Here is a 15,000-nt window from a genome sequence, read left to right as displayed (position 1 = left end):
ATGTGACCAGAGAGAGCCTCGATCAGATCACGGGTACTAGAATTACACACGATTTCACCAGCCTTCACAGACACGTAAACATTCACAGATACAACAATCTCATTCACACCAGTCACTTGTAAATTCTCCATAATTACGAGTTCCTGTAGACTTTCAAACATACTCTAGACAAAACACTGACTCAAAACACTGACTCATAACACTGACCCAAAACTCTGACTCAAAACGCTGACTCAAAACGCTGACTCAAAACACTGACTCAAAACACTGACTCAAAACACTGACTCAAAACACTGACTCAAAACACTGACTCAAAACACTGACTCAAAACTCTGACCCAAAACACTGACTCAAAACACTTGACTCAAAACTCTGACTCAAAACACTGACTACAAACACTGACTCAAAACACTACCACTTTATATAATGTCTACATACCCTACATTACTCATCTCATATGTATATACTGTACTCTATACCATCTACTACATCTTGCCTATGCCGTTCTGTACCATCACTCTTTCATATATTTATATCTTTATGTACATATTCTTATTCATTCCTTTACACCTGTGTGTATAAGGTAGTTGTTGTGGAATTGTGAGATTACTTGTTAGATATTACTGCATGGTCGCAACTAGAAGCACAAGCATTTCTCTACACTCTCATTAACATCTGCTAACCATGTGTATGTGACAAATAACATTTGATTTTTTTTACTCAAAATACTTATATTAATTCCGAAACATATGCTACCTCTCCCCCTCTCTCCCCTCCCCTCTTTCTCCCCTCTTTTTCCCATCTCCCCCATATCCCCTCTCTCTCCTCCCCATCCTCTCTCCCTCTCTTTCTTCTCCCCTCTCTCCTCTCTCTCCTCTCTCTCCCCTCTCTCTCCTCTCTCCCCCTCTCTCCTCTCTCCCCCTCTCCCCTTTCCCCTCTCCCCTCTCTCCTTTCTCCCCCTATCTCATCTCTCCCCTATCTCCCCTCTCTCCTCTCTCCTCTCCCCTCTCTCCCCTATCCCCTCTCTCCCCTCTCCCCTCTCTCTCCTCTCCCCTCTCCACTCTCTCCTCTCCCCTCTCTCCTCTCTCCTCTCCCCTCTTCCCTCTCCTCTCCCCTCTCTCCTCTCTCCCCTGTCTCCCCTCTCTCCTCTCTCCTCTGCCCTCTCTCCCCTCTCCCATCTCTCCCCTCTCTCCTCTCCCCTCTCTCATCTCTCCCCTATCTCCCCTCTCCCCTCTCTCCTCTCTCCTCTCTCCTCTCCCCTCTCCCATCTCTCCCCTATCTCCCCTCTCCCCTCTCCCCTCTCCCCTCTCTCCCCTCTCTCCTCTCCCCTCTCTCCTCTCCTCTCCCTCTCCCCTCTCCTTCTCTCCTCTCTTCCCCCTCTCCCCTCTCCCCTTTCTCCTCTCCCCTCTCTCCCCTCTTTCTCCCCTCTCCCCTCTCCCCTCTCCCCTCTCCCCTCTCCCCTCTGTCTCCCAGGCCTGGTGGTGAGGGAGGTGGATATCTCTGTATCGAGGACCCAGGTGGAGGAACTGTTTGGTCTGGAGGACTACTGGTGTCAGTGTGTGGCCTGGAGCTCTGCAGGCACCACCAAGAGTAGCCGCGCTTACGTCCGCATCGCATGTAGGTACTGTGTGTGTGTGTGTGTGTGTGTGTGTGTGTGTGTGTGTGTGTGTGTGTGTGTGTGTGTGTGTGTGTGTGTGTGTGTGTGTGTGTGTGTGTGTGTGTGTGTGTGTGTGTGTGTGTGTGTGTGTGTGTGTGTGTGTGTGTGTGTGTGTGTGTGTGTGTGTGTGTGTGTGTGTGTGTGTGTTTATCGATGTCACTTGTAAAATCCACTTCAATCAGTGTAGATGAAAGGGAGGGACGTTCTTTGAAGCCTTGAGACCTGAATCGTGTTCAGAGGCCATTCAGAGGGTGGAGGGTCAAGACAAAAGACCAGGGTTGAAAGGCGCGCCGGCTGGAGTGTGTCAAGAACTGCAATGCTGCCGGGTTCTGGACTTTGTAGAGTCCATGTCTTGACGAGTTGAGTCTGTTCTGAGGGAAAGGGGGGGTGTTCTTAATGTTTTGTCACTCAGTGTGTGATTGACATGTCACACTGTTGATGAGATACACAGCTACATGCATGGAACACCACCCACACACACACACCACACATCACAAACTCTCGTCTCTGTTAACAGTGTAACTCTCTGTCCCCCCTCTCGTCTCTGTTAACAGTGTAACTCTCTGTCCCCCCTCTCGTCTCTGTTAACAGTGTAACTCTCTGTCCCCCCCTCTCGACTCTGTTAACAGTGTAACTCTCTGTCGCCCCCCTCTCGACTCTGTTAACAGTGTAACTCTCTGTGGCCCCCCTCTCGACTCTGTTAACAGTGTAACTCTCTGTGGCCCCCTCTCGACTCTGTTAACAGTGTAACTCTCTGTGGCCCCCCTCTCGACTCTGTTAACAGTGTAACTCTCTGTCGCCCCCCTCTCGACTCTGTTAACAGTGTAACTCTCTGTGGCCCCCCTCTCGTCTCTGTTAACAGTGTAACTCTCTGTGGCCCCCCTCTCGACTCTGTTAACAGTGTAACTCTCTGTGGCCCCCCTCTCGTCTCTGTTAACAGTGTAACTCTCTGTCGCCCCCCTCTCGTCTCTGTTAACAGTGTAACTCTCTGTCGCCCCCCTCTCGACTCTGTTAACAGTGTAACTCTCTGTCGCCCCCCTCTCGTCTCTGTTAACAGTGTAACTCTCTGTCGCCCCCCTCTCGTCTCTGTTAACAGTGTAACTCTCTGTGCCCCCCCTCTCGTCTCTGTTAACAGTGTAACTCTCTGTGCCCCCCTCTCGACTCTGTTAACAGTGTAACTCTCTGTCGCCCCCTCGTCTCTGTTAACTCTGTTAACAGTGTAACTCTCTGTCGCCCCCCTCTCGTCTCTGTTAACAGTGTAACTCTCTGTCGCCCCCCTCTCGTCTCTGTTAACAGTGTAACTCTCTGTCGCCCCCCCCTCTCGTCTCTGTTAACAGTGTAACTCTCTGTCGCCCCCCTCTCGTCTCTGTTAACAGTGTAACTCTCTGTCGCCCCCCTCTCGTCTCTGTTAACAGTGTAACTCTCTGTCGCCCCCCTCTCGTCTCTGTTAACAGTTTAACTCTCTGTCGCCCCCCCCTCTCGTCTCTGTTAACAGTGTAACTCTCTGTCGCCCCCCTCTCGTCTCTGTTAACAGTGTAACTCTCTGTCGCCCCCTCCCCCCCTCTCTCTCTGTTAACAGTTTAACTCTCTGTCGCCCCCCTCTCGTCTCTGTTAACAGTTTAACTCTCTGTCGCCCCCCCTCTCGACTCTGTTAACAGTGTAACTCTCTGTCGCCCCCCTCTCGTCTCTGTTAACAGTGTAACTCTCTGTCGCCCCCCTCTCGACTCTGTTAACAGTGTAACTCTCTGTCGCCCCCCCTCTCGTCTCTGTTAACAGTGTAACTCTCTGTTGACAGTGTAACCCCCCCTCTCGTCTCTGTTAACAGTGTAACTCTCTGTGCCCCCCTCTCGTCTCTGTTAACAGTGTAACTCTCTGTCGCCCCCCTCTCGTCTCTGTTAACAGTGTAACTCTCTGTCGCCCCCCTCTCGTCTCTGTTAACAGTGTAACTCTCTGTCGCCCCCCTCTCGTCTCTGTTAACAGTGTAACTCTCTGTGCCCCCCTCTCGTCTCCCCCTCTCGTCTCTGTTAACAGTGTAACTCTCTGTCCCCCCCTCTCGTCTCTGTTAACAGTGTAACTCTCTGTCGCCCCCCTCTCGTCTCTGTTAACAGTGTAACTCTCTGTCGCCCCCCTCTCGTCTCTGTTAACAGTGTAACTCTCTGTCGCCCCCCTCTCGTCTCTGTTAACAGTGTAACTCTCTGTCGCCCCCCTCTCGACTCTGTTAACAGTGTAACTCTCTGTCGCCCCCCTCTCGTCTCTGTTAACAGTGTAACTCTCTGTCGCCCCCCTCTCGTCTCTGTTAACAGTGTAACTCTCTGTCGCCCCCTCTCGACTCTGTTAACAGTGTAACTCTCTGTCGCCCCCTCTCGTCTCTGTTAACAGTGTAACTCTCTGTCGCCCCCCTCTCGTCTCTGTTAACAGTGTAACTCTCTGTCGCCCCCCCCCCTCTCGACTCTGTTAACAGTGTAACTCTCTGTCGCCCCCCTCTCGTCTCTGTTAACAGTGTAACTCTCTGTCTCTGTTAACCCCCCCCTCTCGACTCTGTTAACAGTGTAACTCTCTGTCGCCCCCTCTCGTCTCTGTTAACAGTGTAACTCTCTGTCCCCCCTCTCGTCTCTGTTAACAGTGTAACTCTCTGTCGCCCCCCCCCTCTCGACTCTGTTAACAGTGTAACTCTCTGTCGCCCCCCTCTCGTCTCTGTTAACAGTTTAACTCTCTGTCGCCCCCCTCTCGTCTCTGTTAACAGTGTAACTCTCTGTCTCTCGACTCTGTTAACAGTGTAACTCTCTGGGCCCCCTCTCGTCTCTGTTAACAGTGTAACTCTCTGTCGCCCCCCTCTCGACTCTGTTAACAGTGTAACTCTCTGTTAACAGTTTAACCCCCCTCTCGTCTCTGTTAACAGTGTAACTCTCTGTCGCCCCCCTCTCGTCTCTGTTAACAGTGTAACTCTCTGTCGCCCCCCTCTCGTCTCTGTTAACAGTGTAACTCTCTGTCGCCCCCCCCTCTCGTCTCTGTTAACAGTGTAACTCTCTGTCGCCCCCCTCTCGTCTCTGTTAACAGTGTAACTCTCTGTCGCCCCCCTCTCGTCTCTGTTAACAGTGTAACTCTCTGTCGCCCCCCTCTCGTCTCTGTTAACAGTGTAACTCTCTGTCGCCCCCCCCCCTCTCGTCTCTGTTAACAGTTTAACTCTCTGTCGCCCCCCTCTCGACTCTGTTAACAGTGTAACTCTCTGTCGCCCCCTCTCTCGACTCTGTTAACAGTTTAACTCTCTGTCGCCCCCTCTCTCGTCTCTGTTAACAGTGTAACTCTCTGTCGCCCCCCTCTCGTCTCTGTTAACAGTTTAACTCTCTGTCGCCCCCCCTCTCGTCTCTGTTAACAGTGTAACTCTCTGTCGCCCCCTCTCGTCTCTGTTAACAGTGTAACTCTCTGTCGCCCCCCTCTCGTCTCTGTTAACAGTGTAACTCTCTGTCGCCCCCCTCTCGTCTCTGTTAACAGTGTAACTCTCTGTAGCCCCCTCTCGTCTCTGTTAACAGTGTAACTCTCTGTCGCCCCCCTCTCTCTCTGTTAACAGTGTAACTCTCTGTCGCCCCCCTCTCGTCTCTGTTAACAGTGTAACTCTCTGTCGCCCCCCCCCCCCCTCTCGTCTCTGTTAACAGTGTAACTCTCTGTCGCCCCCCTCTCGTCTCTGTTAACAGTGTAACTCTCTGTCGCCCCCTCCCCCCTCTCGACTCTGTTAACAGTGTAACTCTCTGTCGCCCCCCTCTCGTCTCTGTTAACAGTGTAACTCTCTGTCGCCCCCTCTCGACTCTGTTAACAGTGTAACTCTCTGTCGCCCCCCTCTCGTCTCTGTTAACAGTGTAACTCTCTGTCGCCCCCTCTCGACTCTGTTAACAGTGTAACTCTCTGTCGCCCCCCCCTCTCGTCTCTGTTAACAGTGTAACTCTCTGTCGCCCCCCTCTCGTCTCTGTTAACAGTGTAACTCTCTGTCCCCCCTCTCGTCTCTGTTAACAGTGTAACTCTCTGTCGCCCCCCTCTCGTCTCTGTTAACAGTGTAACTCTCTGTCGCCCCCCTCTCGTCTCTGTTAACAGTGTAACTCTCTGTCGCCCCCCTCTCGTCTCTGTTAACAGTGTAACTCTCTGTCGCCCCCTCTCGTCTCTGTTAACAGTGTAACTCTCTGTGCCCCCTCTCGTCTCTGTTAACAGTGTAACTCTCTGTCGCCCCCTCTCGTCTCTGTTAACAGTGTAACTCTCTGTCGCCCCCTCTCGTCTCTGTTAACAGTGTAACTCTCTGTCGCCCCCCTCTCGTCTCTGTTAACAGTGTAACTCTCTGTCGCCCCCCTCTCGTCTCTGTTAACAGTGTAACTCTCTGTCGCCCCCTCTCGTCTCTGTTAACAGTGTAACTCTCTGTCGCCCCCCCTCTCGTCTCTGTTAACAGTGTAACTCTCTGTCGCCCCCCTCTCGTCTCTGTTAACAGTTTAACTCTCTGCTCTGTTAACAGTGTAACTCTCTGTCGCCCCCCTCTCGTCTCTGTTAACAGTTTAACTCTCTGTCGCCCCCCTCTCGTCTCTGTTAACAGTGTAACTCTCTGTCGCCCCCTCTCGTCTCTGTTAACAGTGTAACTCTCTGTCGCCCCCTCTCGTCTCTGTTAACAGTGTAACTCTCTGTCGCCCCCTCTCGTCTCTGTTAACAGTGTAACTCTCTGTCGCCCCCCTCTCGTCTCTGTTAACAGTGTAACTCTCTGTCGCCCCCCTCTCGTCTCTGTTAACAGTGTAACTCTCTGTCCCCCCCTCTCGTCTCTGTTAACAGTGTAACTCTCTGTCGCCCCCCTCTCGTCTCTGTTAACAGTTAACTCTCTGTCGCCCCCCTCTCGTCTCTGTTAACAGTGTAACTCTCTGTCGCCCCCTCTCGTCTCTGTTAACAGTGTAACTCTCTGTCGCCCCCTCTCGACTCTGTTAACAGTGTAACTCTCTGTCGCCCCCCTCTCGTCTCTGTTAACAGTGTAACTCTCTGTCGCCCCCCTCTCGTCTCTGTTAACAGTGTAACTCTCTGTCGCCCCCCTCTCGTCTCTGTTAACAGTGTAACTCTCTGTCGCCCCCCTCTCGTCTCTGTTAACAGTGTAACTCTCTCTGTCGCCCCCCTCTCGTCTCTGTTAACAGTGTAACTCTCTGTCGCCCCCCTCTCGTCTCTGTTAACAGTGTAACTCTCTGTCGCCCCCCCCCTCTCGTCTCTGTTAACAGTGTAACTCTCTGTCGCCCCCTCTCGTCTCTGTTAACAGTGTAACTCTCTGTCGCCCCCCTCTCGTCTCTGTTAACAGTGTAACTCTCTGTGGCCCCCCCCTCTCGTCTCTGTTAACAGTGTAACTCTCTGTCGCCCCCCTCTCGTCTCTGTTAACAGTGTAACTCTCTGTGGCCCCCCTCTCGTCTCTGTTAACAGTGTAACTCTCTGTCGCCCCCCTCTCGTCTCTGTTAACAGTGTAACTCTCTGTCGCCCCCCTCTCGACTCTGTTAACAGTGTAACTCTCTGTCGCCCCCCTCTCGTCTCTGTTAACAGTGTAACTCTCTGTCGCCCCCCTCTCGTCTCTGTTAACAGTTTAACTCTCTGTCGCCCCCTCTCGACTCTGTTAACAGTGTAACTCTCTGTCGCCCCCCTCTCGACTCTGTTAACAGTTTAACTCTCTGTCGCCCCCCTCTCGTCTCTGTTAACAGTGTAACTCTCTGTCGCCCCCTCTCGAGCTCTGTTAACAGTGTAACTCTCTGTCGCCCCCCTCTCGTCTCTGTTAACAGTGTAACTCTCTGTCGCCCCCTCTCGTCTCTGTTAACAGTGTAACTCTCTGTCGCCCCCCTCTCTCGACTCTGTTAACAGTGTAACTCTCTGTCGCCCCCCTCTCGACTCTGTTAACAGTGTAACTCTCTGTCGCCCCCCTCTCGTCTCTGTTAACAGTGTAACTCTCTGTCGCCCCCTCTCGTCTCTGTTAACAGTGTAACTCTCTGTCGCCCCCCTCTCGTCTCTGTTAACAGTGTAACTCTCTGTCGCCCCCCTCTCTGTCTCTGTTAACAGTGTAACTCTCTGTCGCCCCCCTCTCGTCTCTGTTAACAGTGTAACTCTCTGTCGCCCCCCTCTCGTCTCTGTTAACAGTGTAACTCTCTGTCGCCCCCTCTCGTCTCTGTTAACAGTGTAACTCTCTGTCGCCCCCCTCTCGTCTCTGTTAACAGTGTAACTCTCTGTCGCCCCCTCTCGTCTCTGTTAACAGTGTAACTCTCTGTCGCCCCCCCTCTCGACTCTGTTAACAGTGTAACTCTCTGTCGCCCCCCTCTCGACTCTGTTAACAGTGTAACTCTCTGTCGCCCCCCTCTCGTCTCTGTTAACAGTGTAACTCTCTGTCGCCCCCCTCTCGACTCTGTTAACAGTGTAACTCTCTGTCGCCCCCCTCTCGACTCTGTTAACAGTGTAACTCTCTGTCGCCCCCCTCTCGTCTCTGTTAACAGTGTAACTCTCTGTCGCCCCCTCTCGACTCTGTTAACAGTGTAACTCTCTGTCGCCCCCCTCTCGTCTCTGTTAACAGTGTAACTCTCTGTCGCCCCCCTCTCTCTCTGTTAACAGTGTAACTCTCTGTCGCCCCCCTCTCGTCTCTGTTAACAGTGTAACTCTCTGTCGCCCCCCCTCTCGTCTCTGTTAACAGTGTAACTCTCTGTCGCCCCCCCTCTCGACTCTGTTAACAGTTTAACTCTCTGTCGCCCCCCTCTCGTCTCTGTTAACAGTGTAACTCTCTGTCGCCCCCTCTCGTCTCTGTTAACAGTGTAACTCTCTGTCGCCCCCCTCTCGTCTCTGTTAACAGTGTAACTCTCTGTCGCCCCCCTCTCGACTCTGTTAACAGTGTAACTCTCTGTCGCCCCCTCTCGTCTCTGTTAACAGTGTAACTCTCTGTCGCCCCCCTCTCGACTCTGTTAACAGTGTAACTCTCTGTCGCCCCCCTCTCGTCTCTGTTAACAGTGTAACTCTCTGTCGCCCCCCTCGTCTCTGTTAACAGTGTAACTCTCTGTCGCCCCCCCTCGACTCTGTTAACAGTGTAACTCTCTGTCGCCCCCCCCTCGACTCTGTTAACAGTGTAACTCTCTGTCGCCCCCCTCTCGTCTCTGTTAACAGTGTAACTCTCTGTCGCCCCCCTCTCGTCTCTGTTAACAGTGTAACTCTCTGTCGCCCCCCTCTCGTCTCTGTTAACAGTGTAACTCTCTGTCGCCCCCCCTCGTCTCTGTTAACAGTGTAACTCTCTGTCGCCCCCTCTCGTCTCTGTTAACAGTGTAACTCTCTGTCGCCCCCCTCTCGTCTCTGTTAACAGTGTAACTCTCTGTCGCCCCCTCTCGTCTCTGTTAACAGTGTAACTCTCTGTCGCCCCCTCTCGTCTCTGTTAACAGTGTAACTCTCTGTCGCCCCCCTCTCGTCTCTGTTAACAGTGTAACTCTCTGTCGCCCCCCTCTCGTCTCTGTTAACAGTGTAACTCTCTGTGGCCCCCCTCTCGTCTCTGTTAACAGTGTAACTCTCTGTCGCCCCCCTCTCGTCTCTGTTAACAGTGTAACTCTCTGTCGCCCCCCCTCTCGTCTCTGTTAACAGTGTAACTCTCTGTCGCCCCCCTCTCCACTCTGTTAACAGTGTAACTCTCTGTCGCCCCCCCTCTCGACTCTGTTAACAGTGTAACTCTCTGTCGCCCCCCCCCTCTCGTCTCTGTTAACAGTTTAACTCTCTGTCGCCCCCCTCTCGTCTCTGTTAACAGTGTAACTCTCTGTCGCCCCCCTCTCGACTCTGTTAACAGTGTAACTCTCTGTCGCCCCCCTCTCGACTCTGTTAACAGTGTAACTCTCTGTCGCCCTCGACTCTGTTAACAGTTTAACTCTCTGTCTCTGTCTGTTAACAGTGTAACTCTCTGTCGCCCCCCTCTCGACTCTGTTAACAGTGTAACTCTCTGTCGCCCCCTCTCGTCTCTGTTAACAGTGTAACTCTCTGTCGCCCCCCTCTCGTCTCTGTTAACAGTGTAACTCTCTGTCGCCCCCCTCTCGACTCTGTTAACAGTGTAACTCTCTGTCGCCCCCCTCTCGACTCTGTTAACAGTGTAACTCTCTGTCGCCCCCCTCTCGTCTCTGTTAACAGTTTAACTCTCTGTCGCCCCCTCTCGACTCTGTTAACAGTGTAACTCTCTGTCGCCCCCTCTCGTCTCTGTTAACAGTGTAACTCTCTGTCGCCCCCTCTCGTCTCTGTTAACAGTGTAACTCTCTGTCGCCCCCTCTCGTCTGTGTTAACAGTGTAACTCTCTGTCGCCCCCCTCTCGTCTCTGTTAACAGTGTAACTCTCTGTCGCCCCCCTCTCGTCTCTGTTAACAGTGTAACTCTCTGTCGCCCCCCTCTCGTCTCTGTTAACAGTGTAACTCACTGTCGCCCCCCTCTCGTCTCTGTTAACAGTGTAACTCTCTGTCGCCCCCCTCTCGTCTCTGTTAACAGTGTAACTCTCTGTCGCCCCCTCTCGTCTCTGTTAACAGTGTAACTCTCTGTCGCCCCCCTCTCGACTCTGTTAACAGTGTAACTCTCTGTCGCCCCCCTCTCTCGACTCTGTTAACAGTGTAACTCTCTGTCGCCCCCCCTCTCGTCTCTGTTAACAGTGTAACTCTCTGTCGCCCCCCTCTCGTCTCTGTTAACAGTGTAACTCTCTGTCGCCCCCCTCTCGACTCTGTTAACAGTGTAACTCTCTGTCGCCCCCCTCTCGTCTCTGTTAACAGTGTAACTCTCTGTCGCCCCCCTCTCGGCTCTGTTAACAGTGTAACTCTCTGTAGCCCCCTCTCTCGTCTCTGTTAACAGTGTAACTCTCTGTCGCCCCCCCCTCGTCTCTGTTAACAGTGTAACTCTCTGTCGCCCCCCTCTCGACTCTGTTAACAGTGTAACTCTCTGTCGCCCCCCTCTCGGCTCTGTTAACAGTGTAACTCTCTGTCGCCCCCCTCTCGTCTCTGTTAACAGTTTAACTCTCTGTCGCCCCCTCTCGACTCTGTTAACAGTGTAACTCTCTGTCGCCCCCCTCTCGTCTCTGTTAACAGTGTAACTCTCTGTCGCCCCCCCTCTCGACTCTGTTAACAGTGTAACTCTCTGTCGCCCCCTCTCGACTCTGTTAACAGTTTAACTCTCTGTCGCCCCCCTCTCGACTCTGTTAACAGTGTAACTCTCTGTCGCCCCCCTCTCGTCTCTGTTAACAGTGTAACTCTCTGTCGCCCCCCTCGACTCTGTTAACAGTGTAACTCTCTGTCGCCCCCCCTCTCTCGACTCTGTTAACAGTGTAACTCTCTGTCGCCCCCCTCTCGACTCTGTTAACAGTGTAACTCTCTGTCGCCCCCCTCTCGTCTCTGTTAACAGTGTAACTCTCTGTCGCCCCCCCGCCCTCTCGACTCTGTTAACAGTTTAACTCTCTGTCGCCCCCCTCTCGACTCTGTTAACAGTGTAACTCTCTGTCGCCCCCCTCTCGTCTCTGTTAACAGTGTAACTCTCTGTCGCCCCCCTCTCGTCTCTGTTAACAGTGTAACTCTCTGTCGCCCCCCTCTCGTCTCTGTTAACAGTGTAACTCTCTGTCGCCCCCTCTCGTCTCTGTTAACAGTGTAACTCTCTGTCGCCCCCCTCTCGTCTCTGTTAACAGTGTAACTCTCTGTCGCCCCCTCTCTCGTCTCTGTTAACAGTGTAACTCTCTGTCGCCCCCCCCTCTCGTCTCTGTTAACAGTGTAACTCTCTGTGGCCCCCCTCTCGTCTCTGTTAACAGTGTAACTCTCTGTCGCCCCCTCTCGACTCTGTTAACAGTGTAACTCTCTGTCGCCCCCCCCCTCTCGACTCTGTTAACAGTGTAACTCTCTGTCGCCCCCTCTCGTCTCTGTTAACAGTGTAACTCTCTGTCGCCCCCTCTCGTCTCTGTTAACAGTGTAACTCTCTGTCGCCCCCCTCTCGTCTCTGTTAACAGTGTAACTCTCTGTCGCCCCCTCCTCTCGACTCTGTTAACAGTGTAACTCTCTGTCGCCCCCCTCTCGTCTCTGTTAACAGTGTAACTCTCTGTCGCCCCCCCTCTCTCGACTCTGTTAACAGTGTAACTCTCTGTCGCCCCCCTCTCGTCTCTGTTAACAGTGTAACTCTCTGTCGCCCCCTCTCGTCTCTGTTAACAGTGTAACTCTCTGTCGCCCCCCTCTCGACTCTGTTAACAGTGTAACTCTCTGTCGCCCCCCTCTCGACTCTGTTAACAGTGTAACTCTCTGTCGCCCCCCTCTCGTCTCTGTTAACAGTTTAACTCTCTGTCGCCCCCCTCTCGACTCTGTTAACAGTGTAACTCTCTGTCGCCCCCCTCTCGTCTCTGTTAACAGTGTAACTCTCTGTCGCCCCCTCTCGACTCTGTTAACAGTGTAACTCTCTGTCGCCCCCCTCTCGACTCTGTTAACAGTTTAACTCTCTGTCGCCCCCCTCTCGACTCTGTTAACAGTGTAACTCTCTGTCGCCCCCCCCTCTCGTCTCTGTTAACAGTGTAACTCTCTGTCGCCCCCTCTCGACTCTGTTAACAGTGTAACTCTCTGTCGCCCCCCTCTCGACTCTGTTAACAGTGTAACTCTCTGTCGCCCCCCTCTCGTCTCTGTTAACAGTGTAACTCTCTGTCGCCCCCCTCTCGTCTCTGTTAACAGTGTAACTCTCTGTCGCCCCCCTCTCGTCTCTGTTAACAGTGTAACTCTCTGTCGCCCCCCTCTCGTCTCTGTTAACAGTGTAACTCTCTGTCGCCCCCCTCTCGTCTCTGTTAACAGTGTAACTCTCTGTCGCCCCCCCCCCTCTCGACTCTGTTAACAGTTTAACTCTCTGTCGCCCCCCTCTCGACTCTGTTAACAGTGTAACTCTCTGTCGCCCCCTCTCGTCTCTGTTAACAGTGTAACTCTCTGTCGCCCCCCCCCTCTCGTCTCTGTTAACAGTGTAACTCTCTGTCGCCCCCCTCTCGTCTCTGTTAACAGTGTAACTCTCTGTCGCCCCCTCTCGTCTCTGTTAACAGTTTAACTCTCTGTCGCCCCCCTCTCGACTCTGTTAACAGTGTAACTCTCTGTCGCCCCCCTCGTCTCTGTTAACAGTGTAACTCTCTGCCCCCCTCTCGACTCTGTTAACAGTGTAACTCTCTGTCGCCCCCCTCTCGACTCTGTTAACAGTGTAACTCTCTGTCGCCCCCCTCTCGACTCTGTTAACAGTGTAACTCTCTGTCCCCCCTCTCGACTCTGTTAACAGTGTAACTTTCCGTCGCCCCCCTCTCGTCTCTGTTAACAGTGTAACTCTCTGTCGCCCCCCTTCTCGTCTCTGTTAACAGTGTAACTCTCTGTCGCCCCCTCTCGACTCTGTTAACAGTGTAACTTTCTGTCGCCCCCTCTCGTCTCTGTTAACAGTGTAACTCTCTGTCCCCCCCTCTCGTCTCTGTTAACAGTGTAACTCTCTGTCCCCCTCTCGACTCTGTTAACAGTGTAACTTTCTGTCGCCCCCCTCTCGTCTCTGTTAACAGTGTAACTCTCTGTCCCCCCTCTCGTCTCTGTTAACAGTGTAACTCTCTGTCGCCCCCCTCTCGACTCTGTTAACAGTGTAACTCTCCGTCGCCCCCCTCTCGTCTCTGTTAACAGTGTAACTCTCTGTCGCCCCCCTCTCGACTCTGTTAACAGTTTAACTCTCTGTCGCCCCCCTCGTCTCTGTTAACAGTGTAACTCTCTGCCCCCCTCTCGACTCTGTTAACAGTGTAACTCTCTGTCGCCCCCCCCCTCGACTCTGTTAACAGTGTAACTCTCTGTCGCCCCCCTCTCGACTCTGTTAACAGTGTAACTCTCTGTCGCCCCCCTTCTCGTCTCTGTTAACAGTGTAACTCTCTGTCGCCCCCCTCTCGACTCTGTTAACAGTGTAACTTTCTGTCGCCCCCTCTCGTCTCTGTTAACAGTGTAACTCTCTGTCCCCCCTCTCGTCTCTGTTAACAGTGTAACTCTCTGTCTCCCCCCTCTCGACTCTGTTAACAGTGTAACTTTCTGTCGCCCCCCCCCTCTCGTCTCTGTTAACAGTGTAACTCTCTGTCCCCCCTCTCGTCTCTGTTAACAGTGTAACTCTCTGTCGCCCCCTCTCGACTCTGTTAACAGTGTAACTCTCTGTCGCCCCCTCTCGTCTCTGTTAACAGTGTAACTCTCTGTCCCCCCCTCTCGACTCTGTTAACAGTGTAACTTTCCGTCGCCCCCCTCTCGTCTCTGTTAACAGTGTAACTCTCTGTCCCCCCTCTCGTCTCTGTTAACAGTGTAACTCTCTGTCGCCCCCTCTCGTCTCTGTTAACAGTGTAACCCTCTGTCGCCCCCCCCCCTCTCGTCTCTGTTAACAGTGTAACTCTCTGTCCCCCCTCTCGTCTCTGTTAACAGTGTAACTCTCTGTCGCCCCCCCCCCTCTCGACTCCTATTCATGAAAATCGCAAATGAAATGAAATTAATCAATTTGCTCTCAAGCTTAGCCTTGTGTTAACAACACTGTCATCTCAGATTTTCAAAATATGCTTCTCAACCATTGCAAAACAAGCATTTGTGTAACAGTATTGATGGCTAACGTACCATTTAGCATTAGCATTCAGCATGTAACATTTTCCACAAAAACCATAAAACCATTCAAATAAAATAATTTACCTTTGAAGAACTTCAGATGTTTTCAATGAGGAGACTCTGTTAGATAGGAAATGTTCCGTTTTTACAAAAAATATTATTTGTGTCGACTAATCGCTCCGTTTTGTTCATCACGTTTTGGGTAAAAAATAAATAAGTCATTAAAACGCAAACTTTTTTCCAAATTAACTCCATAATATCGACAGAAACATGGCAAACGATGTTTGGAATCAATCCTCAAGGTGTCTTTCACATATCTATCGACGATAAAATCCATCGTGGCAGTTTACTTTAAATTCTGAAGAAATGGAACGCGCATGGACCAACAGATTACGCACACAGGACACCGGGCGGGACACCAGGTAAATGTAGTCTCTTATGGTCAATCTTCCAATGATATGCCTACAAACACGTCACAATGCTGCAGACACCTCGGGGAATAGACAGAAAGCGCAGGCTCATTCCTGGCGCATTCACAGCCATATAAGGAGACATTGGAACACAGCGCCTTCAGAATCCGGGGCATTTCCTGTATGAAACTTCATCTTGGTTTCGCCTGTTGCATTAGTTCTGGGGCACTCACAGATAATATCTTTGCAGTTTTGGAAACGTCAGAGTTTTGTCTTTCCAAGGCTGTCAATTCCATGCATAGTCGAGCATCTTTTCGTGACAAAATATTGCGCTTAAA

General features: G+C 52.0%; 1 protein-coding gene across 1 annotated transcript in view; it reads left to right on the top strand.

Annotated features, from left to right (window-relative positions):
- The window catches only part of LOC127915246 (netrin receptor UNC5B-b-like), a 188,819-nt gene that overhangs the window by 121,942 nt on the left and 51,877 nt on the right, over positions 1–15,000 (top strand). Inside the window, exons 2-3 of the mRNA XM_052494927.1 lie at positions 1–33; positions 1,474–1,617. The exon at positions 1–33 is cut by the window's left edge and continues 192 nt beyond it. Coding sequence (XP_052350887.1) covers positions 1–33; positions 1,474–1,617 — 177 coding nt within the window. The remainder of the gene's footprint in view (positions 34–1,473; positions 1,618–15,000) is intronic.

Source organism: Oncorhynchus keta, chromosome 3, assembly GCF_023373465.1.
Source record: "Oncorhynchus keta strain PuntledgeMale-10-30-2019 chromosome 3, Oket_V2, whole genome shotgun sequence".
NCBI lineage: Eukaryota > Metazoa > Chordata > Actinopteri > Salmoniformes > Salmonidae > Oncorhynchus > Oncorhynchus keta.
The sequence above is the reverse complement of the archived record's forward strand: the minus strand, read 5'-3'. Positions and strand labels throughout refer to the sequence as shown.